General features: G+C 40.2%; 1 protein-coding gene across 5 annotated transcripts in view; it reads right to left on the reverse strand.

The window, feature by feature from the left end:
- The window catches only part of PDE8B (phosphodiesterase 8B), an 81,439-nt gene that overhangs the window by 39,304 nt on the left and 16,381 nt on the right, over nucleotides 1-25,754 (reverse strand). For 3 of the 5 annotated variants that reach the window (XM_062612413.1, XM_062612410.1, XM_062612409.1), the window contains exon 2: nucleotides 2,284-2,343. In XM_062612413.1, coding sequence (XP_062468397.1) covers nucleotides 2,284-2,343 — 60 coding nt within the window. The remainder of the gene's footprint in view (nucleotides 1-2,283; nucleotides 2,344-25,754) is intronic. The other 2 variants (XM_062612412.1, XM_062612411.1) reach the window with 1 other exon arrangement.

The raw sequence follows: 25,754 nt of genomic DNA on the forward strand, positions 1-25,754 counted from the left end.
AAAATGCTGTGCATCATTATGCCTCCTTTGCAGCTCAGCAGGGAAGATGACCATCATCAGAACAGAAATGGAGTTTGATGTCAATGCTGTGAAAGAGATGGTGGCAAATGAATGTCCTAAGAAGTGAGAAAATGCAGTATTTGAAGGGTGGGAAAGGAAGGAACAAACACATCCAAGCCTTGGTAAATAATAAGGATAAGAGGGGGTTTTTCATGTGCACTAAACTTTTATAAAACCCACCCTTCTCCTGTGTCCGCTGGAGATGGTGCATTTATATGTACTTTTATCATGATCATTTCTAAGGTCTCAGAACCCAACTTCGCCTATTTGCAAGTCTTGGCACAGAATCAGGGTAAACGTGCAAGCAGCATGTGAGGAGGATGTTTGGAGTGTCAGAGCTGGTAGGTTTTCTTTGGAATTTTCTCCTTGCCCCTTAAAGGCGAGCAGCACCTGGGTCACAATCTAGTACAAACCAAACCAGATTTGTCCTTCAACACAGATGGATACGAAGTCCAGTGAGGAATCTATTAAAAGGTTTATGGCAGGTCACAGTCACAAGTAAGGTCACCTCTCAAGACAAAAAATACGGGCCATTTTGAGCTTGGCACAGGTGTCCTGCAACAGCATAAAATACCCACCAGAATAAAAACAGCCGCTAAGAAAAACTCTGGCGGCAATTGTTGTAACAAAATAAATGGACTTATCAGACAATTGTGAACATGATTAAGCACCTGCAAATAGACATTTAAAATATGGTATTCAGTAGCTGTTTGCATTGCATAGAGAAACACGTAATTCCATTGTCTAGATGGAATAAAAGATTAATACACATTTTTCAAAAGCATAGATGTGTGCAATACTTGCCAAATTAGCTGAGATAATGTGGCTTGTTCCACAAAGGAGGTGAGTTTACATAAAGTGTTTTCCCTTTACCGTAAATAAGTTAGCATATGGCAATGTCTTTAAGGAAAACACATCAGTTAATAGTTTTACTTCAGGTCTGCTTTCTGCTTTACTTAGGGACTTCTGTGGCAGCACCACAGATTCTCACTTGTGAACCCTAGAGACAAAGTAACATCCACACCTGACACGATACTAAGAAAAATGCCAAACAGTTAGAAAGAACGAAAACCCCATTTTCCTTTTCTTATATGGAAAATCTTCCCTTGTAACAGCTAAGACTAGTACTGTAATACTTTGGCAAATCGAGTTTCTACAAAGTAAAATCCTGACATAAGCAGTGAGTATATATGTGTTTGTTAAACATCTGCTTGACATTCTCTCTGAAGATGATCACAGTCATTCACAGAACATTTTTCTGTGAAGAGTTCCACACTTTTATGTTGAAATTCCTTGCAAAACCAAAGACTGGTCTACTGCTGAAGCCACTGTTCCACAGTCATATGAAATATAGAGTTTCATCAGATCAAGTCATCATTAAGACTGAATGCTTAATACAGAAATAAAAATGTAAAGCTTTATGATGCATATACACATGATTTATTTTCCTTGGCAACAGCATTTCTTCCACTCGTAGGTTTTTCCTCTTATAGCCAGATACAATGAGAAAGAAGCCAACCCACAAAATGAAAAGGTGACTGGTGACTAAATGTCTCTGTGACCCAAAAAGTTAATTCAAACGAATGCTGTGCCACTAGCGCAATGTTAAAGACTAAGATTATTTAATTTCCTGACATCTGAGAGCTCTAATACCCACTATAAGCTAAATTAAAAAGGAAAAAAACAAACACTTGGCATCTGTTTACTGGCACAGGAACAAAACGTACAGAAGCAAGTGAGGGTGAGAGCTGTGCTCCTTAAGCTGAAGTTCAACCTGTATTGTTGGAGATGGTGAGATTTCTTGGATTGGTGACCTGTAGAAGCAGTTCTCTGTTTTATTGTGCAAAAACCAGCAAAACTCAAAGGGTACTTAAATTTTATAATGGAGCTTTCTCTGCTTTTGTGTATCAGAACAGAACAGATTTTAGATCCAGAGAGGCAGCTCTTTCCCCTGCAAATGCACATACACACACACTCCTATTGACAGGACTTATAAAAGGAATGATTTCATGTTAATGGAAATCTAAGCACCTTGTTTACCAAGTTAATTTACTTGTACATCTCTTCTGAAGCAATCAGATATACCAAAACACCGATTACCCCTCTCACAGTCCTTGAACAAGTAAAATGAAAACATTATGCTTAACTACAGGGGTTGAACCTTCATTTCTTCATCCATTAACACTGAATTGATTGTATCAAGAAATGAAAAGAGCATCTTACCTGAACTGGATCTTGTGTCAGTCTCATGGGCCCAATTTGTACTTCTGTCGCTGAACCCTGCTAAAGAAAAGTAATATGGATATTTTTTCCCACTCTGGTTCTTAACAAGATGGCATTTTACATGCAAGAATGAAAGATCAAACAGAACCATGAAAGACTCTCAAAGGCAGGCAGACATATGACTAGCAGCACTAATACAGTTGCTTTGAAGGGTATTGTTCATGAGCATATTTTACCAAACTCCCAATTTTGTTTTATTTAAGTTAAAAATTGTAAGGTTTTAAATGAGGAAACAAGAAACACCACTTCCTTTCCCCTCTTGCCCCAACAGAGTACCTTGGTTACACAGAAGGACTTGTATTTTGCTTAGGACTACAGAAAGCTTATTTTTTTTTTTCTGGCCAAAATTTGCTTATTCGTTTGAATGTGATACAGAACTTGTACTAAAGGTCTTGTGACATATATTCAATAATACCTTAATCGGTTTGGTTAGGAAAAAAGTTACTTCTTTAGACAAGAGAACTTCTTTGGATTGCAGATTTAAAACTGTTTTTCAGAACCATAGCCTTCATTTTGCAAGAAAAAACCTGCTACCATGTGAACCATGACATTTTCAGAAGATATGAGAGCATATCATAATTTAAAGCAACTGTAAGAGAGCCAGCACATATTGGCTGTGGCTGCTTTGGTTGCCAATATTTCCTAGGAGCTGAATTATGTTAATAATTTTTGTGTCTTGATACATTTCAGTACACTTCTCCTGTACACTACTGATTTGTTTCACTTCAGACCATTAGCCATAGAAGGTTGTTAAGCAACTGAACAATACCTGTGTCCACCCACAGATGCATGTACTTAAGGAAAAGAGCCTTTGAAGCCTTAAAATACTGCTCCCCTCTTGTGTATGGAGGATTATTTGCAAGTTCGTGATCTCCAAAAGGGCAGATTCTCTGCGTTTCTGGTACCAGTTACCCCAGGTGTTGGCAAGTTAGAGCAATTGCTCCTCAAGGCAAGTAGTCTGAACGAAGCCCTAATTGTAGGCAGATTCCCAGGCTTGCTCCCTGGCACACAGGAATCCTGGAGCCTAATTTGTGCAGCATTTTTCTCTGCAGTTACTGTTAGTTTGACACTTCTGTCTAGGTATTACCTTGTTCTTAATTTCAGTATTTTTCAAAGGAATGCATATGAACATTCGAAATGGATGAGGTTACCGGTATTCAACTTTTTCCCGTAGAGAATACAATACTGTGTTAAGCATTAACAGCCTTGACTGCACATGAGACAGTGGTATTATGTATAGCTACAACTGACACGCTGGACTTTCATGCACCACTGAGCATCCATTCTTCTCAGCCCAACAACGTACGTCAGAAGGTGGTAACTGGCAGGACTCCAAAAGATCAAACCACAAAGCCTGCAACTGTTTTCCAAAGCAAAAACTGCCCCCAATATAAGTGTAGTTAACCTCTCCTTTTCTCATACAATAGCTTAACTTCCCACTTGAGCTCCTGCCATAGCAAAATGTAACTTAATGCCAGAAAGTGTATCAGAATAGAAATGAAAGCTAGCACCCACCACTAACCATGAGTTGTAAGGTTTGAGAAACAGTTGTCTGAAAGCTCCCGACTGCTCTTCCCACCCACCAAAAAAGAAAAACAGCACATTTACCCTCCAGTGGAGGGTCAGTACCAGTGAAAAACCTTCTTTTCTTACAAGCTCTGATTGTCCCAGAATTTACTGATCAAGAGCCCAGCATCCTTCACAAAAGACAGTCGGGACACAGATATTTATATTATTATCCATTTATTAATGGGATACCGACATAGAATCATAAAAGCTTAGAATGGTTTGGGTTGGAAAGGACCTTAAGATCATCTAGTTCCAGCCCCCCTGCCATGGGCAGGGCACCTCACCCTAGACCATGTTGCCTAAGGTCCTGCCCAACCTGGCCTTGAACGCAGCTGAATAGATCGAAGCGGGGAAGTCTATAAATACTTTTATAGAGATTCCTTTACAGGGTAGCCACTGGTCTTAGCCTGACTGTTTTAAAATAACAACAACAATAAATCCACACCACTGGGACTTGAGGTTTCTCTTCCTACTGCTTCTGTGTCAGTGTCATGAATAGAAAATACCTGAATATAAGAACCTAAAAATCAAGGTTTCTTTCTCTTCCTCCCTCCCAGTTTCTGGGTGTTCCTGCCTTTGCTAAGGGTACGAAAGCTTCATGAGATTAGAAAGTCTGAGAGCCCCAGTGTAGGTGAACTTGTCTCTATCCTGCTCTGCACAAACACAATAGGGCCAGAACCACATGGATGCAGAAAAGGTGCTGCTATACCTGAAAGATTGCCATAACCTTAAAGTCCCTAACTTGCTCAACTTTGTTGCTTATACAATGCGTGGAAACAAATGGCAATGAAATTCAGCATAGGAAGGATTAATAAACTTCACCAGACACAGAAAAAAGTATGTCTGAAATCCTCCTACCTGGACTTGGAGTTCTGAGTTTTTACTTTACAAGCTAGATCAAACCCTTGGATTTATATGCCCAAATTGCTCTGGGAACAAGTGACTGTCTCACTTTTCTCTTTCAAAACACAGCAACAGGATGCAGGAAGAAGGAGGGCCTGGCCTTCACAAGGTCCTACAGATCTCTCTTTGGCCTGAAGGAATTAATTCCACATCTTTCTACCTCCAGAAGAGTCTGATTGTGTGGACGTTGCATATTAGTGATACCATGACCATACCTCTGTTCATTTCCTGACTTAAGTCAATATCTCATTGCTGATGATTTCCAATTTAAATAAATCTCTCATTGTGTGATTGACTGTCAGGAAGGGCTGATAGTAGGTCTGGAACCTAAATCAATTAGAACAGTAGCTCATGACAAACTTTTCTGGTAAAACGGTGGATACAAGCCTGGTTCCAAAGAGGTCAGTGAGAAAAACCCTGATTTCAGTGAGCATGTTTAGAAGCAAAGAAATCATAAATAAACTAACCATGAGCAAACAATAAAAGCTGCAAAACAGTGAAGAAATTTTTGTTTTAACATTTTAAACCATATTCTTTCCAATATCATTCTAACCTCCAAGGCAATCTCACCGGGAATCAGCTATTAATCAAGTAGTTAAAGACAAAGTCAATGATACTTTCTTAGCCTGCATGTTTTTATGTAAATCAGAGATCGTCAATTTCCTTACTATCACAGCAGTACCATTAAGCAAAACATACTTACCACTTCATTAAAGTTCTGCCTTTTTAAATCACCAACACAAAAATTTTCACCCCCCTTATGACTGCAGATTTACAGCCCCTGCAGTTTATGAATCATCAATAGTTAGTAACACAACCACTGTAAAAATAATCACTAATTAGTACAGCAAATCTCCTTGAACGATTCCTGATTGCTCCAGAGCAACAACAGCAACTAAAACAACCAACCAGTGAAGCAAAGGTGCTGGTGAATTTAGCCTCCTGGAAAGGCTTAGGATGGGTGTGCCTGTTGAGAAGCATAGATGCCAAGGATCCTATGGACACCCTTCTGCCCCGAAAGCCCATTCCCCCTGCCCCCTATATCTTCTTTCCTCATTAGTCACTCCCACAATGATGCATCCCTTCCCTCACTTTTGTAGCATGTTTTCAGACATGCTTTGTTTTGTAAGCAGGCAACAGGACTCTCTTTTTTGACCCAGCTCTCCCCATCTTTGCTAGGGCTCATTTACAATTCTCTCCAGCTCAGCTTTCCCTATCCACACAGTTAGTGAGGGTTGACACCTATGCACATCCTTTGGCTATTACCAGTTAGATATTCAATTATACCACTATTTTCAGCCTCAAATCCCTTCCTTTTTTTCCAGGCCAATCTTCAGTCCTGAAAGGGATTACAACTGTGTGTGACTTTATCCCTGCTTGAATTCCCTTACAGGACACAGGGCCCATATCTTGTTCTTCAACATCCCTGCCTTGGAGCTGGTGTCTTGCTCCTGTTCCTGCTACAACACCTCTGACCAGGGTGTCCAGTTCCTCTTCCACTGTTTAGCAACATTCTACCACTCACTTTTTCCCGTTCTTTTCTTTGCCAGTCATTCTTAGAAGAATTATATCCCAATCTTTCTCTTGTTCTTTTACTTTATGATCACCTCTGCTCTATTCAGCTCCCACCCACTGGAATTTTCCTATTGTTTTATACCTCACCACTCTTTCTCTTTTTGGAGTCTTCCTATGTTCCTCTGCAAGCTTCAGCTGTTTCAGAGGATATCACTTGACCTATCTAGCAATTTGTGTGTATCAAAGAAGGGGCCGATTTACAGGGGAAAATTTAAGAATTCACAAAGATAAATTCAGTCAGATGTTACCTCTGACTGAAGAAACCCCTAAACAATAAGCTGGCAAAGGCTGTGAGAATAAACAGGATAGATCACTACACACTCTTGCTGGAGTCTTGGTCCTGAGCTAGATGGCTTTTGGCCTGACTGCCACGGCTTTTCCAGACACCGTCTTTCCCCAGTTCACTCATTTGACAAGCTGCCTCTGTTCATCTTCTCCACCCACCAATACAGCTACTCCCCCAACTCTCTTTCATGAATCACCACTCTTTGGCACCTCTGCTGTGAAGTTCTGATCGGTTTTTGTAGGTTTTCTTGGTAGTGTTTTTTCTCTCCCCCTGCCCTCTCCTTTCTGTGGCTTTCGGTTAACTTGCCTCCCACCTTCCCCGGCCGCTCATACCCTGCACTCCGCTGGCTCCCGCTAGAGGGCTGCCAACTCACTCTGCTCCACAAGCTGCGCCCCTTACGCCAGCCGATTGCCACGCTTCCAAGGAGACCAGAGGAGCGCTAAATAGTTGGATAGCTCAACTCTAAGGTTAATGTAAGGTCATGATGTTTTATTTACTGAAAATAATGATCAAGTACACATAGCATTTAGAAGAAATAAGGCTTCATCTTTGTTGACATTGTTGACAACTGCAAACGCTGCAAGCATCCGTAACAGAAGCCTCACCCATCAGATACACAGGAACTGGTAAAAAATACTCATTTTTAAGAGCTAGATTTTCACAATATATGTGACAACACACACTGAGGCACATAGCATGAAAACACTATAGACGCAGGCAATAACCTGGACCCAAACCTATAAAGACACGTAGGTTTGGCAGGCTTTGCTGTACTTTCATGCACCTAGCTCAAGGGTAACGTTCACAAACCTGCAACTGGTTCTCTTGCTTCTCAAAATGAAGCAAAATTGGGGTGAGGCCCTCTCAATGCCTCCAGTTAAACCTATATGTCATTGCACACAGCAGAACTGAAAATTTGTGATGGAGAGGAAGAAAGTCAGGGGCCTTCCCTTCTGTGGTCACCCTCACCTCTGGGTGGTAAAGTGAGGCTCCTATTGCATACTGACTCCTTCACCCATGAGGGAGACCTGTGCCAGAAAAGGAGCATTAAGCACTGTCTAAATTCCTTTCCAATCTCCCTGTTCCCAGCTAACAATGTCTTACCCTGGTGGGGGAGCACTCACCTGGGAAAGGACCATTTGAAACCAAACTTGGCTGGACACAGGCTATCATACACCAGATGACCCAGCCCACTATTGTTCCTGCATTTCCCATGAACTCTGAGAATACCAGCCTGACTAGATCTTTCAGGGGACCTGCTACAGAAGTGTCTCTGGGTGTGAACTCCACATGTCCTTCAGTGCGTCGTGTATGCCAAGACTGTGTATCTCAGTAGAGCAAAGATTGGCAGGAGTTCTCATAAAAACAGAAGTCCAAAAACCAACTTGCTAAAATTGAGCTTCTGTGAATTACACAGTTGGTAGTATGTTGGATGCTTAAGCTGTTTTTGACTTTGGTTTTCAGAGTCTGCTCCTACAACTGTTTCTTTGCAAAGCTGCAAAGATCTGTATGATCAGAGTCAGCTTCAGGAACAGATGTTAAGATTCCTATCTTTCTTCCTTCATCCTCATTCCACTCTATATGATTTCCTGGCTTGTGTTTCAAATAAGAAATTAGAGAAGTAAGTATTTGAAAAGTATTTCTTCTTTGTTTCCCATTCCTTCCGCCCTCCCACCCCACAACGTAACTAGTCGCTTTTTAAGCAATTATAGATAGTAGTGATCTTGCCGCTTCAATATAAAATAAGTAGTAAAGGAAGAAAAGCAAACCAGACAGATTCAGGTAAACCTCCGAAAGACATGGGGAAGAGAAAGGGGAACAAACGACAGATAGCACAAACAGGTCACAAAAATTGGATCACCCTTAGAGAAAAAGAATTGAGAAAGAAAAATGTACCAGTGTCAAGTTGCTAGCAATTTTAGGTAATCACTTGAAAATGCAAGCTGACACTTGCCAAATAATTCTGTGAGCTCTAATATAACTAATGTGTACCTGGTATAAAATGGTAACTGAAGAAGGAATATTATATCAGGACTTTTTGCATTCTGCTTACATTTTGGTAGCAGCTTCCTTATGAATACGTTACCAGTAAAACAATCAAGTAGAAAAGACACTATTTTTGGCTATTATTTTGTTAAATTTGGCATACAAACTACCATTGTCAATCAGTCCTCAATTGTACTCACAGCAGCAACTGCTTTGAGACCTGTTAAGGGAAGATAGGTTACCAAAAACCCCACAATGCATAAAGAGTGGTCCGTGTCTTATTCCTATAATTTGCAAATTAATGCTTCCAACAGGATCTGGAAGCAGTCCTGCAGGTGTTTGTACATAAAATTTCACTCCCAAATTTTTCTTACATGGATTCAAGGCTCATCTTCTGAACATTGGTCCTATTAAGACTAGTACCACAACTCTGGTCCTTGATATTAGCACAAACTAGCTTTGGTGTCCAAGATTCAACACAGTTGATTAGGACACCTGTTAATAAAACCCTACAAATCTCTGGAGAGGTTTCTAAACACATTCCCATGCCCTTTATACAATGTCTTTGTGGAACAACCGGAAGTTGGCCAGAACAACCAATCCTGGCCCAACATTCTGCCTCCCGAAGTGGCCAAAAGCAGATGACAAACCCAAAACCACAAAACCAGGGCAAGCACAAAGTGACACTGTCCCTTATACCACCTAAACTCAGTACTTTTAAGTAACCTCAGCACTCTTAAGTAACCTCAGCTTATGCTTTCCTTACAGAAAAAGCCATGCTAACTCTTCCCCAGCCCATCATTTTGCCCAGTTACATTCCGCATGTACTTGTGCTGTGCTGTATCTCTAGACATAGTGTCTTGCCCAGTATAGAAACAGATGTAGTTCCTAGATCATCTCTGGTACCCTCTAAGGAAGACTAATGTGTCATTATCTGTTTTTCACCCCCCTGGCACTGACATCAGTTCAAAGGATAGCAGATACATCTTAGTAGTTCACCAATTCCGGATTTATGTTCCTCATGAACCCTTGGGTGAATAAGCTTACCTTGCAACCCAGCAATCTTTCCTTCTCCTTCACCTCCTTCCTACAGCAGAGCAATAAATGGCCCACATCCCAAAATCTACTACCCACACGTCTCTTGTTCAAGTGCAAAGTGCCCAGAGAGGTGGCTCAAATGACTTGTCAGCTATGCACATTGCTTGAGAAGGGCATGGTATCAAAAGATGTAGCTATCATTATCGGTGTACTCACTGACAGTGAAGCTTTTATGCCAGTGATGTGTTTTTTTTTAAAAAAAAAGCTCTAAATTAATTTTAATAGGTTAAATATACACCAGGATGTAAATATACATCAAATTACAAAATGCTGCATCACAGTCTGATACAAACACTTTTCTTTCATAAAATTCTATCTTCAAGGCATCTTGTCTTTTTCACTCTAAATTCAGTATTGATTTTTAGGAAAAAAGTAATATTCCTTAATGGGTTTTCTGGTTAATGTTTTACATGCAAGTCTACAGAAACAAGAAAAATATGGCATAGTTGGCATTTCCTACCTTTTGATAAGAAAGCTAAGCATTTATTCCTCTTTACCTTAAGCTATTCTAAGGTATTGCAGGTTCTTTATTCTTGTGTTTATGTAGTTTAGAGGTACATTTGTTTGCTGGATTGCTATACCATATGAATACAAAAATTTGAGAAATTATATTGACTGTGACAAGGTATCTTTTCAAGATAACAGGTGCTGTTAAAACTTCAATCCCCTTGCCCCACAAAAAAAACCCAAACAAAACCCACCACTAAAAAAAAACAAAAGCAAAAAACAACTTGCAGCGTTTGTTCCTAATTAGGGGATTGAGACATGGCAAAAAGTCTAATGCATAGCTTTCAAGTAGCATTTTGACTAGGTGCTCCTGCACACGTTGCAGCAGGACATATAAATTAAGAGCATACCTTTCTCCAATGATTACCTATAGTGCCTCAAAGTCTATAGCTGTAGGGAACTTCCTCCCTTTCCCCCAGGTACTCAGAACCTGAGTAGGAAGAAGGGCCTGACTAATGTCTAGAGATGTCCAGTGAACACCAATGAGTAAAGAAACACAAAACTGTTGGCTTGAAGGAACTCCTGAATAGCATTTAGTCTCTCCAAGTGACGCTATCACAGTGCTCAGTTGGGTCAACCATGCCTTTGCTTATCCCTTTCCAGTGTGTCTGCTGCTCAGGCAATCACCTCCAGCCTGCACTGACAAGAAAGGAATTAAATTCCATAGACCGGCCAAATGCTTCTGAACTACTGTGTAAGAGAAATTTCACAACACAACCCCTTTTTATTTTACCCCTTCCTCTTAACTGTAATATTGAGCAAGTTCAGATCAAATTGGCACTTTAAAAAAAAAAACAAACAAAAAATCAACAGGCAAACAGATTTCTGTTTGAAATGCTTTAAAAAGTGAACATTGAACAGACACTATGGACTCCTCCAAAGATAAGAAACATTAGTAACTCTCAGTATAACTATGGTGGCAAGTTAAAAAATGGCTTCTCTAAGAAAAATATAGTTCCACATTTTAATCCAGCAGCACAGAGATAGTGAAGAGACTCATGTCACAAATGGCAACATTTCTGTGGAACAAAAGCCAATTACGGAATGTAGTCCCTAATAACATCAGATTTATTTTAAATAAATAGTGACTTTGTCCACAGAAATTTCTCTCAAAGTCTATTTATTTTGTTAGCACACATACTTCAGTAAGCATGCAAATATGCATGGCAGGTAAATTACGTTACTGTCCTTGAAGTATGAAGTGGAGTGGGGAAAAAACTCTTCCAATTATCTGTCAAAGTAAGCAGAATCCGCCCAAGGCTTGTGGAACTTGGCTTGGTGAGACCTCTTTCTGTAGATCCATTTATCATTACTGTCCATTCTCAACTTTGTAAGAGCATGAGTTGCACATATTACTGGAGAATTCAGTCAAGTCTTCTTATATCAATCTTAAGGAAAAATACAGCAACCAAACCTGAACTGTTTCAGAAATACATGCAGAGGTATTTAGGAGAGAGCAAAATCCAAAAATATAAACACAGAAAAATTTAAAAATTAATCTTATTTTAACCTTGTATGTTCAGCTAGCCAAAAAAGCAACCAGTATGAGGTTAGGAATGAAGAGCCAAACAAAATGACTTTATGCTGACATGTAAATTTATGATGAACCCACACTTTCAATACTATACATTATCTTTTTTTTTTTTTTCTGTAACTTAATAAATTAATAGATATTCCAAGACATGTTCAGGGAACTCAAAAGACTAGGCTGCCTATGCCAGGAAGAGAGGTAACTAAGGAGCACAAGAGGCATCTATGAAATCATGAGTGGTGTAGAGCTGAATGAAGAATGATTCATCAATAGTCTTCACAATACAAGAAATACGACGCTTTCACTTAAACAATCAGGCCACTGAAGGGGGTATTGTTTAAAAAGCAGTTGAACAAAATTTACCAAAGGTAGGCCCCTGAGTTGCTGTGAAATACATCAGTAGGAACATCACAACGCAGAAGCACTGTAGTGACAGGTTAATAGAAGCCCAGGAAGTGATCCCTCTCCATCTGCCCTCTTTTCTATCTCTTGCATAAGGCTCTTTGCTCTTGCCCAAGGCAAGATAATGGGCTGGCAGACTTACGGTTCAATATAGTGTATCAACTCTGAATATGGCTATTAAAATTGATAAAAAAAGATATGAAGTGAGTTTCAATATTGGAAGATTCAGGTAATATGATCATATAAGTATGAATGGAAAAAGCTAGAACAATAATTTGTAGCAAGCTGCTACCTAAATAATTCAAATCTTCTTACGTCAGCTCTTTGTCTGAGTAAATACTCACAACTTATGAAGCACACCATTAGTCTGCAATCAAACAATAATTTTAAAATGTAAAATTAACTTTGACTTCCAAAGACTAAGAAAAAACATCTGGAGGTTGTCTGCACTCACCAGAGGGGCTGCCAGCTCACCATTTGCTCTACAGACTGTTCAGTTCCCTCCAGCTCATATGGAAGGTGCTGCCAAAACAAATTTCAAGTCTCACTTCTGTAATGAGTTGTGAGGAGTATACTTCCAGAGCTCTGGGATGTCAGTAAGAGTTTGCTGAAATATAGTTATCATATTCGAAATTCCTCATGGAATATGTGAATATTCAGGAGCTTTCCACAAGTCTACTTCTACTAAAGAAGTGCAATCTGAATGAGATTACTGAATGAGAACAAATTAAGATTGAGCTGAATTCACAGGTTCTCTCTTGCCTTCAAAACCACTAAGATTATGCTCCTCAATAGCTGACAGCAGTCAGAAGCAGCACCTCAAATACCACTTGAAAATGCACGCATAGGTATTATGGACTCCAAGGGTTAAAAGGAAAGCAGCTTTTTGACCCAAGGTACGTACTATGTTTTCAGTCTACCATTTCTCCAACACCACTCAGTGAAGATGCTTCTGGCTTTCAATATCAACCTTAGAGTGGTTAGCAGGCTTCTTCAGAGATTCATGATGGAAGCATGATGCATGACAATGCTCTTCACATCAGAGATTTGTCTTAGTACCATCTTCCCTTATTTCTTAAACCCAGGTGGGCATAGCTGGAAAGAATTTCTCCCTGGTTCAACAAGGTGTGTTTATATCTTTTTTTTCTAGATAGTATAAGGTACCTACATATTATCTTGGCCTAAACCCAACACCATATTTCTCTTTCTGGGACACAGAAGAACAAACAAAAACCTCAAAGCCAGAACAAAGATATTCTGATAAGCACTGGGCACTTACTGAAGTTTTCTGCGTTGTCTTTCTCTTAGAAAAAGCTCAGCTGTGAACGTTGATCTACATTTTACAAAAATACCAAAACAAGTTCTAGTAAAGAATAGGGTATTTCTCACTTCTTCAACGACATGGTGATTCTCTCCCCTCCACTCCTTCACACTGCCAGACAGTGTTTGCTTCACAGTTCTTGCGTTTTGATTGTTCAAATCTGGGGAAAGGTAGCTGAAGCCAATTACTTTGGCATTTTAATTAAAATTTTACCACCCACATGATAGATCTTAGAATTATACCTAGAAACTCTATTAAAAATAAAACTAAAACCAACCAAACAAAAACCCCAAACCAAAGTAATGAAGAAGAATTAGAGATAAGTGCACATCTATGGGGTATGATATCATTGGCATCAGAGAAACACGGTGGGATGGCTCTGTGACTGGAGTGTTGGAATGGAATGTTATAGACTCTTTAGAAAAGACAGGCCCAGCAGATGGGGAGGGAGAGTATCTATTTATGTAAATGATCAGCTGGAGAGTTCCTCAATTGTGTGGAAGACAACTTCCTCTTGTAAGTAACAGAGGAGCTGACAAGGAGAGGTGCCATGCTTGATGTCTTGCTCACCAACACAGAGGGGCTGGTTGGAAATGTGATGCTCCAGGGCAGCCTTGGTTGTAGAGATTATGAGATGGTTAAGTTCAAGATCCTCAGGACTGTGAGAGAGCGTGCAGCAAGCTCACTGCCCTGGACTTCAAGAGAGCAGACTTTGGCCTCTTTAGGAACCTGCTTAGTAAGGTTCCATGGGATATAGCCCTAGAGGGCAGGGGGGCCCAAGACTATTGGTTGATACTGAAGGATCACCGGCTCCAAGTTCAGGAGCATTGCATCCTGACAAGAAGAAACTGAGGCAAAAATGTCAGGAGGCCTCTGCGGATGGATAAGGATCTGCTGAGAAAACTCAGAAGGAAAAAGGAAGCTTATATAAGGTGAAGCAAGTACAGGCAGCCTCGGAAGAATAGAAGGACATTGTCCAGGAAGCTAGGGATCAGGTCAGGAAAGCAAAGGCCCAGATAGAATTGAGTCTAGCCAGGAATGTTAAAGATAACAGAAAGGGCTTCTACAGGTATGTCACTAACAAAAGACAAAGGGCCCTCTCTGTAAAGAAACAGGAGAAGTGGCTACCCTGGATTTGGAAAAGGCTGAAGTTCTCAATGACTTCTTTGCTCAGTCTTCACTGGCAAATGCTCTGACCACACTGATCAAGTTTTGAGAGATATATGCACAGGCTGGAAGAATAAAGACCTTGGGCCCATTGTAGGACAGGTTCTGGTTTGAGACCCTAATAGGAACCTGAATGTGCACAAGTCCATGGGACCTGATGAAATCCATCTGTGGGTCCTGAAGAAGCTGGGGAACAAAGTTGCTAAGCCACTGTTCATCATATTTGAGACATCATGGCAGTCAGGTGAAGTTCCCAATGACTGGAAAAAGAGAAATATAACCCCCATTTTCAAGAAGGGGAAAATGGATGACCCGGGGAACTACAGAGCAGTCAGTCTCACCTCCATCCCTGGCAAAATCTTGGAGCAGATTCTCCTGGAAGGCATGCTAAGGCACATGAAAAACAACAAGGTGCTTGGTGACAGTCAGCATGGCTTCACTAAGGGGAAATCCTGCCTGACCAAGTTGGTGGCCTTCTATGATGGGGCTACAGAACTGATGGACAGGGGTAGAGCAGTTGATGTCATCTACCTGAACTTGTGCAAAGCGTTCGACACTGTCCCACACAACATCCTTGTCTCTAAATTGGAGAGACGTCAATTTGATAGGTGGACCACTTGGTGGATATAGAACTGGCTGGATGGCCACACACAAAGAGTTGTGGTCAATGGCTCAGTGTCCTTCTGGAGACCAGTAACAAGTGGTGTCCCTCAGGGATCAGTGTTGGGACCGGTCTTGTTCAACATCTTTGTCGCTGACATGGACAGTGGGATTGAGTGCGCCCTCAGCAAGTTTGCCAATGACACCAAGCTGTGTGGTTCAGTTGATATGCTGGAGGGAAGGAATGCCATCCAGAGGGACCTCGACATGCTTGTGAGGTGGGCTGATGCCAGCCTTATGAAGTTTAACCATGCCAAGTGCAAGGTCCTACACCTGGGTCAGAGCAATCCCAGGCACAGCTACAGGTTGGGCAGAAAGAGATTCAGAGCAGCCCTGCAGAGAAGGACTTGGGGGTGTTGGTTGATGAGAAAATGAACATGAGCCGGCTGCAGTGTGCGCTCACAGCCCAGAAAGCCAACCGTATCCTGGGCTGCATCAAAAGGAGCGTGACCAGCAGGTTGAAGGAGGTGATCCTGACCTCTCTACTCTGCTCTCGTGAGACCTCACCTGGAGTATTGTGTGCAGTTCTGGTGTCCTCAGCATAAAAAGGACATGGAACTGTTGGAACAAGTCCAGAGGAGGGCCATGAGGATGATCAGGGGACTGGAGCACCTCCTGTATGAAGACAGGCTGAGGAAATTGGGGCTGTTCATCCTGGAGAAGAGAAGTCTGCGTGGAGACCTCATAGCAGCCTTCCAGTATCTGAAGGGGGCCCACAAGGATGTTGGAGAGGGACTCTTCTTTAGGGATTTTAGTGATAGGACAAGACACAATGGCTTTAAACTTAAAGAGGTGAAGTTCAGGTTAGATATAAGGAAGAAGGTCTTTACTGTGAGGGTGGTGAGGCACTGGGATGGGTTGCCCGAGAAAGTGATAAATGCTTCATCCCTGGCAGTGTTCAAGGGTGCAAGGAGTCTTGGGCGACATGGTCTAGGATGTGGTATCCCTGCCCATGGCAGGGGATTGGAACTAGATGATCTTAAGGTCCTTTCCAACCCAAACCATTCTATGATTCTATGATTCTAAAAGCTAACAACAACTCCAAATTGCAAATACACAGTACAACCACCAACAGAAAATTAAATTAGAAATAGAAAATGAAATCGTCCAAGTTTTCAAGATAACTTTTTTCTTTACAATCTTTCATCGATTTTAAAGTCAAAAAATAACATATAAATATATGTTAAAATTAACTATTTTGCCATTGATTCTTTTATCAGAAACCCACAGATAAAAAAATTATTCCCAAAGTAGACCCTACCATCTTAGTATCAACAGTGATGCTGTCTCCAGTAACAAAGCCTCCTGCACAGCACCACCTGCTATTGTGCATCTATAAATCATCAACATGGAAGTCTGTGCCATGTGTCACAGTAAAAACTGTTCAGATAACAAAAACGAAAGCCAAATTCTCATCAAAATAAACAACACGGAGGCTTTCATGCTGACTGAGTAACTCATGGTCACATTTAAGTTTCCAATTTAACTTTGAGAAAGACACTGCAGATAACCCAGACAGCAGCAGTAGTGTGTGAATCTAAGATTCTAATACTAACATCCAGATATCACCTTCTGGGATGTGCACAGTGCCTTGCCCTATGGTGATTCATGCGACTGAGCCATGTGGATGCTATCCCAAACAAGCATTTTCACCCTCTGCATTTTGTCATTCAAGAATAAAGTGGTTATGAAGCTTGTCTCATCTATTTAGATTATAAACCTAAGAGGCACTTACTTTTATATTACCCCATATAATATGGCACACAGGCTGACTAATTCTATAAGCCCTACCCAAACACAGTGAAGAGTGAGGAAGAGTAAAAGTAATATACAAGGTGGGTATAAGGGCACACATGAAATGGTCAAAAGATTGGGAAGATCTGACCCAGAGGAACAGAGTAGTGGGTGTTAGATGCATCTGAAGCATTCATACCTCACACAAGTAAGAATTGCCATTATATACCTGGAAACTTTAACTACCCAGTCTTGCAAACTTGAATGCAGTCATACTAGTTTCACTGCCCTTACGCTACTCATGTAAATGCTGGCAGGATCAGCATCTTATGTTAGGGTTTAACTTTTGCACATGGCTGCAATCCAAAAAAGCTCTGCAGAAGTATGAAGAGAAGACATCACGTACTAGTTAGCTGCACCAGGGCAAACTATTACTTACATAACAGGCAATAATCATTTTGTTGTCACACATCACTATTCCCACAGTGGTAGTGGGGGAAATCATTAAAAGCTTTCTGGAAAAAGATGGGGGTTTTTTTGGACATTTTATCCAGTCATAACAGGAGAAGCACCGCCGAATTAAGTGCTGCATTCCAGACCCAGCATTGCAAGAGTCACACCAGTATTCTACAGAGAACTCTTACTGCTACTGCAGTTTTTACATACTGACATCTATTTGAACAGAATATAGTCATTTCAGTTCACCATTAGGACTGTCCATCATTAGGATGTATTATGTAACTCATTACCAACACAATACTGAGTGGATAAAAAAATTACAGTTCTATTCACCAATCAGATAATGAAACACAACTTTCTTGTAAACCTCTCGGCAACTATCTTCAACCATGGCTTCCACATGTGCACAGTATGAACTTCCAAACTCAAGAATTAAAAGCAGAAGTCTGGCCATCAAATGCAGTGTTAACTGCCTTGCTTCCCCTACCCAGAGAATAGTTACAGCTGCCTATTTTCAACACACCTTATGATGTAGAAGCCAAATTCTGTGCACCACAGCCTCAACTCAGCAATCTGTCTAGTTTTGTTTTATGAGCAGTATTACTGGAGAAAAAAAGGGCTTCTTATACAGTTAAAGGTAGCATGGTGCAAATGCTCAACTTTTTGCACAATTAAGCAACTATTAAGCAACAGGAATTATATACATATCTGTATATGAAGTGCAGGAGAACATTAATCTCTCTAAGAGATCACATGGACAGTTCAAAGCCTGACACTTTTCAACCAGCTTTATCCAGAAATTCTGTCTCTGAAAGTCATTAAACATCTGAATTCCAATTCACTGACAGAATTTTTACAACAAAGTTTTTAAGGGGCATGATCTCTTCATTTTAGTGGATTAGATTGAGTATCCCATACAGCTCCACTGAAGAACTGTTTATGTATGCATTATCCACAATCTAACGTTAACAGCACATGAGATTACAACAGAAAAATATATTGCTGTTATGTATCTTTCTTATATGTATATTTTTATTTTACAACTGTCTTTGGTTAGGCTCTGTAGAGTAATATGTGGCAATTCCTGTTAATATTGTCTTTATTCACAAGTGCATATCACAATATAGAAAACCATAGCTATAAATTTCTTGCTAAATTCAATTTTCATTCTGTTTCAAATAAAACATTCCTTTTTCAAAGAAGCGGAGAAATATTTGATTGACATAAGCTGGGGGAAATGACCTGCTCAGAGAGCAGGGAAAGTGGTCTGGGCAATAATAGGCCCATCATATTGGCACTCATGCTAGAAATCTGTGCCAGAGTTGTATAGAAGAATAAAGACATACAGTTATATTGAGCAGAAGATGCATTTCAATTTAATTTTACCAAACTTACTGGGTCACCCTGACATGGGTGCTGATAAAAATGTATAAAATGATAAAAAATATTTTCTAGAGAAAAGAAAACTAATAAACCTGTTCTGTTCAAGACTGCTGAAAGGCATTTGTTGGCATGCCACAGGTAATCCTATTAAATGAGCTGAAGAAAATCAAGTGAATAAAAGAACTGCAAGGTAGGTAGGGTAATAGAAAACCTTGAGGGCATGAGTTGCAGAAATGGGCTGAAATTCAAACAATGTGAAGTGCCACACTGTGTTCTTATGTAGGTTGCTATATGTTAAAAGCTTCTTAGATGAATACAACAGAAAAAGCGGAAATGACAGCTTAGGACTCCCATCAGTCAAGTCAGAGAAAAAACTTTTCCAAGGTTCAGATGAAGTTAAAGAGGCTATAAAAAGTGGCTTCCTACAGTTTCAGGGGTCAGCTCTCTGGCCCAAGAGTCCTTCCACAAAATCACAGAATCATTAGGGTGGAAAGGGACCCCTGGAGATCATCTAGTCCAAACCCCTGCCAAGGCAGGGCCACTTAGAGCAGGTTATATAGGCAGGTTTTGAATGTCTTCAGAAAGGGAGACTCCATGACCCTCCTGGGAGCCTGTTCTAGTGCTCTGACACCCTCAATGTAAAGAAATTCCTCCTTATGTTGAGGTGAAACTTCTTGTGGTTTAGTTGATGACAATTGCTCCTCATTCCGTCCCTGGGCACCACTGAAAACAGCCTGGCACCATCCTCCTGGCACTCACCTTTGAGATACTGATATGCACTAATGAGATTCCCCTCTCAGTCTCCTCTCAGCTAAACAGGCCCAGCTCCTGCACTCTCTTCTCATAAGAGAGATGCTCCAGAGGCCTGATCATCCCTGTGGCCCTTCGCTGGACTCTCCAGTGGCTCCTTGTCTTTCTTGTACTGAGGAGCCCAGTACTGGGAGCCCAGAAACAGTGCTCCAGATGTGGCCTTACAAGGGTCAAGTAGATGGGGAGGATCACCTCCTTTGACTTGCTGGCCACATTCCTACTGATGAACCCCAGGTTAGTACTGGTCCTCCTGGCTGCAAGGGCACACTGCCGGCTCCTAGTCATTTCAGAAATTGTATTTTACTTCACATAGCAAGTTACTATTAAAGTTTAAATGCTTCTCCAAAAGTAAATGAGAGTTGACAGGCTGCAAGGCATCCTAACAAAATACATCTGTAATGAAATGTCTGTAATTGCTTCAGTCATTGAACATAAAAGCCCACTTCTGGGCACACATAAAAGAGACCATAGCTTACTGGTCCCATCTGCAGAAACCTTGTGGTGAAGTGATAACACAGTACTGATAGCTGAATCCTCCACACTGAGTGACAAAACAGCATCATGAATTATTTCAGTTATGGTAGTGCAAATATATTAGTACTCCTAACAGAATTTAGGCCTCAAGTCTTAAGATCCATATAACATTATCAGAACAAGAAATTTTCACATATGAAGCTCTTCTAGGGGAAATATCACTTTTCCTTTTTAGACCTTTGTTGTGACCCGGAGCTAACCAATTGTTCTATATTTAGGTGCCAGACACAGGTTATAACCACCCCAAGGCTGTTTTAGACTTCTTTTGAGTGCAATGACCCAGTGGTAATGTAAAGTCAAAGTGGTGCTCTGGTTTTTCCAGCCAAGCTGGGTGGTTTGACTCATGCACTTAAATATTCTGCTAAGTCAGGCTTCAATGGAGGCCAGGATTGCAAACACACAACAGGTGCACTGGGTCAGATCAAGCCACCAAACTAACATCATGTCTCTGAGAATGATCAACACTGTGTAATACATACAAGGCCAGGACAAGCATGTATGAAAGCTCCAGCATCCACTCCCCACTGTGGGCCTTAAGAGATTTACCAAATTCACAGAAGTCATTTTTGATCTATTAGTCTTCAAAAGATCTCTGAGATCTCTTTTTCACTCAGTGTCCTGGTGAACTCACGTTATGTGGTTCATGGAACACTACCTTCTTTTTAGACATGTAATTGTAAAGAAAGGCATAGGCTGACACATTCTGTAATTTGCAGTCATTATGCTTTTCACTGAAACTGCCATGTATCAGGTACAGATTACACAGAAAACTTTAATTAAAAATAAAGCCATTTTTTAAGTCTTCAAGGCAGATAAAGATGTATTTTTAAAGTTAGTGTAAATCGACATCTCCCTGAATCCACAGTGTGTCTGAGACAACAGCTCTGATAGCCTTTAGGGCAGTTTAACAGGCAGCATGGTTAATTTGTCTTGAAGACAGATCTGTTCTGAAATGGGAGTTTGCCTTCTGTAAGAAAAGTGGCCTTGATATATCACTTAGATGAATCTTGATCAGTGGTCTTTTTACTGACAGACACTGAGGATGCTGCTTCTCAGATCCAAATCAGGATAACTTGATTTTAGGGAGACTTTAGGAAAACACACCCCACCCCCTCCCCAAAGTTAGCAATAAGATGAGAAAGAAGGTGAGAAATAATTTTGTTAGTTATGAGAAATGTATGGAATTTACAGAAGTGTGCACTGTTGACCCATTTGAGCATCAAATTTTTTTTTAAATATGTAATGAATACATACAAAATGCTGAAAAAGTGACATTTTTCCATAAAAGTCTGAGTGCTGGCTTATGCTTCGTTTCATGTTATAGAAATTTCTTGTGGTTTAACTCCTCTTTGCTTGCAGTAAAGAGGTACATTTGCAGATACGGTTCTTCCCGTAAAAGTTCTAATGCAACATGTTTGCATTAACTGGCATTTTTATATTTCACTTTATGAAAATAGCCCAAAAATATTTCCTTTGCCATTTAGAATAAAAACCTCAAAAAAAGTCATTCTCTCATCTGTTATTTTAATTTAAATCATGATGTATGCAGAAATATTTTAACATTATTCAGTCACTTGTACCACATGTAAAGTATGATTGCCCCAAAACACTTACCATGAGCCAGCTAAGGAGTATACATTTGGAAGTTTTCAAAGGGTAACTAAAAGCAACTCGGTACACACTTCCCATTTTTCTCCACAATGGGATCTTCCTCTCTAGATTGGGAACTATCCATCCAGCCCAGGAAGAGACAGCTAGGAGCTTGCTTCCACTTGGCGACACTGAGACAACCTCTGTGATGGCAAAGCAGGAATTCTCTCTGCATCCAGCCATCTCAGGGAAGGCAAAAGCCACAGCATTAAAGACACCAGGCCATTTCAGAACTTCGGACATAAAACTTTCAAACTGACTTTGCTTCTATCAGATTTGAAAAAAGTTTACCCTATTTCTACATGCAATAAAATGTATGATTTTGTAGTTACGGATCATGAGCTTACAAAAGTGAATATATGATGTTGACTAGAAACGTTACCTGCGTTCACAGCAAGTAAGAACCATTCCCCAATTTCTCATGCATGCTTGTTACCTTGAGTTTTTCCTTGTTGCATAAGACACTTGCTATAATGAAATTTTACATAGGTTCAAGTAACTATAGTATGAACATAGTAATTTCCCTTGTACCCACCACGTTACTTTATTATCCTTGAAAGACTAGTGAAGATGCTGCCACTGGTGTACAGAAATAGAATAGATACACTGTACTTGGGAAGGACTTGTAAGTGAGATCTACTGAAAAGACTAACTCTCAGAAAATGAAACAACTGCAACAGCAGCTATCTTATTTAAGATGGCTTGGTTTAATGATTGTCTTAATGCTACTGTTGGAAGGTAGACTGCAGACATTTCTGTCTGAGATTATTACTTATCACTGAAATGTGTACAGCATGAAGTAGTACAGAAGTCTCCATGAATTTTTATGTACAATTGACTGCTGTTCACTTTACTTTTCTGTTGCTGACAGTAATATCAAGTAAGCATTTAACTCATATGCTTCCTCATATGACTAGGTTCTCCATGAAAAGAAACATAATGACAATGGATCAAGTAACAGCCTACTAGTCTAATTTAAAACCTTGCTTGGATTCTTTTGACTGATTTGGACTCAGACGCAAACCAAGTCAGAAACCGTATTTATTTAAAGATAGCTTGCTAATTTCTTCACCTTAGTGCTCCACTTCATCTTTTCCTTCAAAGCGAATGATTTCCCTATTCCACATGTCCTCACTGAATACATCTGCAAGCACTAAACACAGACAGCAAAGCCCAATCTGTGACAATACAAATGATGTTTTATGGCTGATGGTTAGAAGAGTAAATAATCACTCATTTCTCACCCTGAATTTTGATCTAACAGTGCAACCTCTAACAAAGAGGCAAAATACATCATTGCAAAAAGTAAAAAAAAAACAAAAACAAACTACAAAAAAAATCAAGTAAGTTACCAGATGAGAAGGAAGAGCAGCAACAAGCACTGCAATCTCATCTGTGGAGCCACTGAGCCTTTACAGACCTAACCCACTTGTCCAAGCCCAGTTATTTGTCCTCTACAATAGTGGCACAACTGAGGTGTTTAGGTACCTGGTCAGGCCCCTTAGTACAAAGCTGGCTGTATCTCAGCAAGGACTACGAGATCTCAGTCCTATAATTCTAGCCTCAAAAGCATACATCATTGGACTGTAGTTAGGTATAACCAGAGCAGCCAGCTGCTAAAACTAGCCAGCTTCTCAGTGTGTGTTTTACAGCTGATGTTGCTGTAATCATTAGACCTTGAGCTTTAGTAATTTAAAGCTGGTTATCTCTATGTGGGTATCTCTATGGCAATCCATCTTTGGACCTCCCAGCTGCAACATGAAGTGATCAAAGTTACCATTGCCTGACAGTTATAAATTTTCCAGTGGATCCTTCAAGGCACCAGACTATTTTAATTTCTTAAAAGTAAAGCTTTATGAAGAAGCAGTAAATCAGGTGGACATTTTTATCAAAATATAAATATTATCTGAGATTGACTACAGTAAGCTCTGATTGATGTTGAAACATTTTTCCAGAATGCTATCTTTGAAATACTTTTCTTGTTGAAGTGACATTTCCAAATAAGCAGGAAATCCAACTCCCACTAGTTTTCCATCAGTATGCAGGCCAGTTTGCTAAGCAAATTTATGAGCAGATAAGCAGCAAAAGTTTGGAAGGAGTTTAAAGAGTGTACAGAGCAGACTATCTTTCCTGTTTTATGCTTAATCCTATGATAGGCAGCAACAAAAGTACTGTTTTAAGTCACATCTTTCCTGTCCATGGCATACATGCTAGTATCAGAAAAGAAGATAAGCTTACTGTCATCAGATACTTACCAGTTGTGACAGTACTTGGAACAGGCAGACAGAACTGCTCTCCTCCAGAGTGAGAATGTTCATCAAAGAACAAATGAAGAGACTTGGTGGCTGGTAGACGCAGGATGTGAACTATGACCAAAAAGATGCAGGAAGTCCACACTTTTAAATGTATCCTGCTTTGATCCCATTCTCAGCAATGGCAACATCTCTGCAACTTGTCAAATGGGGGGAAGAAAACCCACTCAGCCTACCAAAACTGGAGGGGAGAGGCCAGAATATGGCTAATCTAATCTGGAGACAATCTTACACCAAGTGTGCATACAAACATACAAAAGGATCACCTATTATCCCAAGAAGACAGACTATCCTCCCCAGTGAATGAGTGAAAAGTTAAGAGTTCTGTAAGAGAGTGTTTTGTATTTTAAGCTCCTTCATTAGATTTTGAAATAAAATGCTGTTCTTCCTTCAGCGGTAAGTGTTAACACAAAAAATCCTGAGTACTCCTTGTACCTTAAGAGTACCTTACAAGAAAATCGCACATGTTCTGATGTTCATTTAGAAAGCCAGCTCTGTTAGATGTTCTTAAAATGTACACACAATCAGAGTTGACCTGATCTCTCTTCTAAAAATTTCTTAAGTGCACAAAAGTTTATAGCTGCTCTTTACCACCCAGATATTCCCAGATCTGCCCAATGACAGTATCTTGTAGGAGTAGCTCTCTAATGCAAAGAAGATCATACCTATCTCATATTCCTTTTACAGAACAGAAACTGAAACACCTTGCAACTGTCAGCAAGTTGCCTCCATTTTCTTTCATTTTGTTAATTTTGTTTCAGTGGATCCTGTGCAGCTGTCCTACTTGAATTCCCAAATAAAACAAGGGTATGTTGAAGGCATTCTTTATTCAACAGCTGTTTAGCATGCTATATGCCAAAAACTCTATGTCTATCATAAACCACCAATTTGTAAACATAGACATATCTCAGACTTGGATAGTTAAACTGCATTATGTACTGACACCCGAGAGTAAGCATGAGCATGGTAATGAAGGGTCATCCTTTCACAGGGAACCATCCCCATTAATGATGCAGGAAAACAGTGTTCTCTGGAAAGACTTGACATGTGAGCTACGCAACTATAGAGCCCTTTTCAATTTTAAGTGATCGATAGATAATTTGCAATCAGATGAAAAATAACAACAAAGTGAACATGAAAAGATGGCCTTAAAGGAGTTACTTTCAGCACAGATTTTTCAAATCTAAGGTGAGGCCACAGATGTCTCATAGCTCTAAGGGGGCGGGGAGGGGGGGAAATCCTTGATCTAAAAATAGCCTTTTGTACAAATCTGGTGGAACTCATGAAAACGATTCCCTTCTTTGAAGATGATTCATTACTCAACTCTTTGAACTGTATGGATAGTTTCTAAGCCACTAAAATGCCAGAGGGCCAAGAAGGATCTACATGTGCATTGGCTGTTCCAGTTAACACATATGTGCAAACTGACAAAAAAGAACCTTCTGAATTGGTAAGGTAGGAAAAAACCAAACAAATGTAAGTCAAAAGTCTAAAACTGGTGGTTCAGGCTATTTTTAAAAAGAG

Source organism: Pezoporus occidentalis, unplaced genomic scaffold (assembly GCF_034315485.1).
Source record: "Pezoporus occidentalis ecotype Australia unplaced genomic scaffold, CSIRO_AGI_Poc_V1 ctg16, whole genome shotgun sequence".
NCBI classification, from domain to species: domain Eukaryota; kingdom Metazoa; phylum Chordata; class Aves; order Psittaciformes; family Psittacidae; genus Pezoporus; species Pezoporus occidentalis.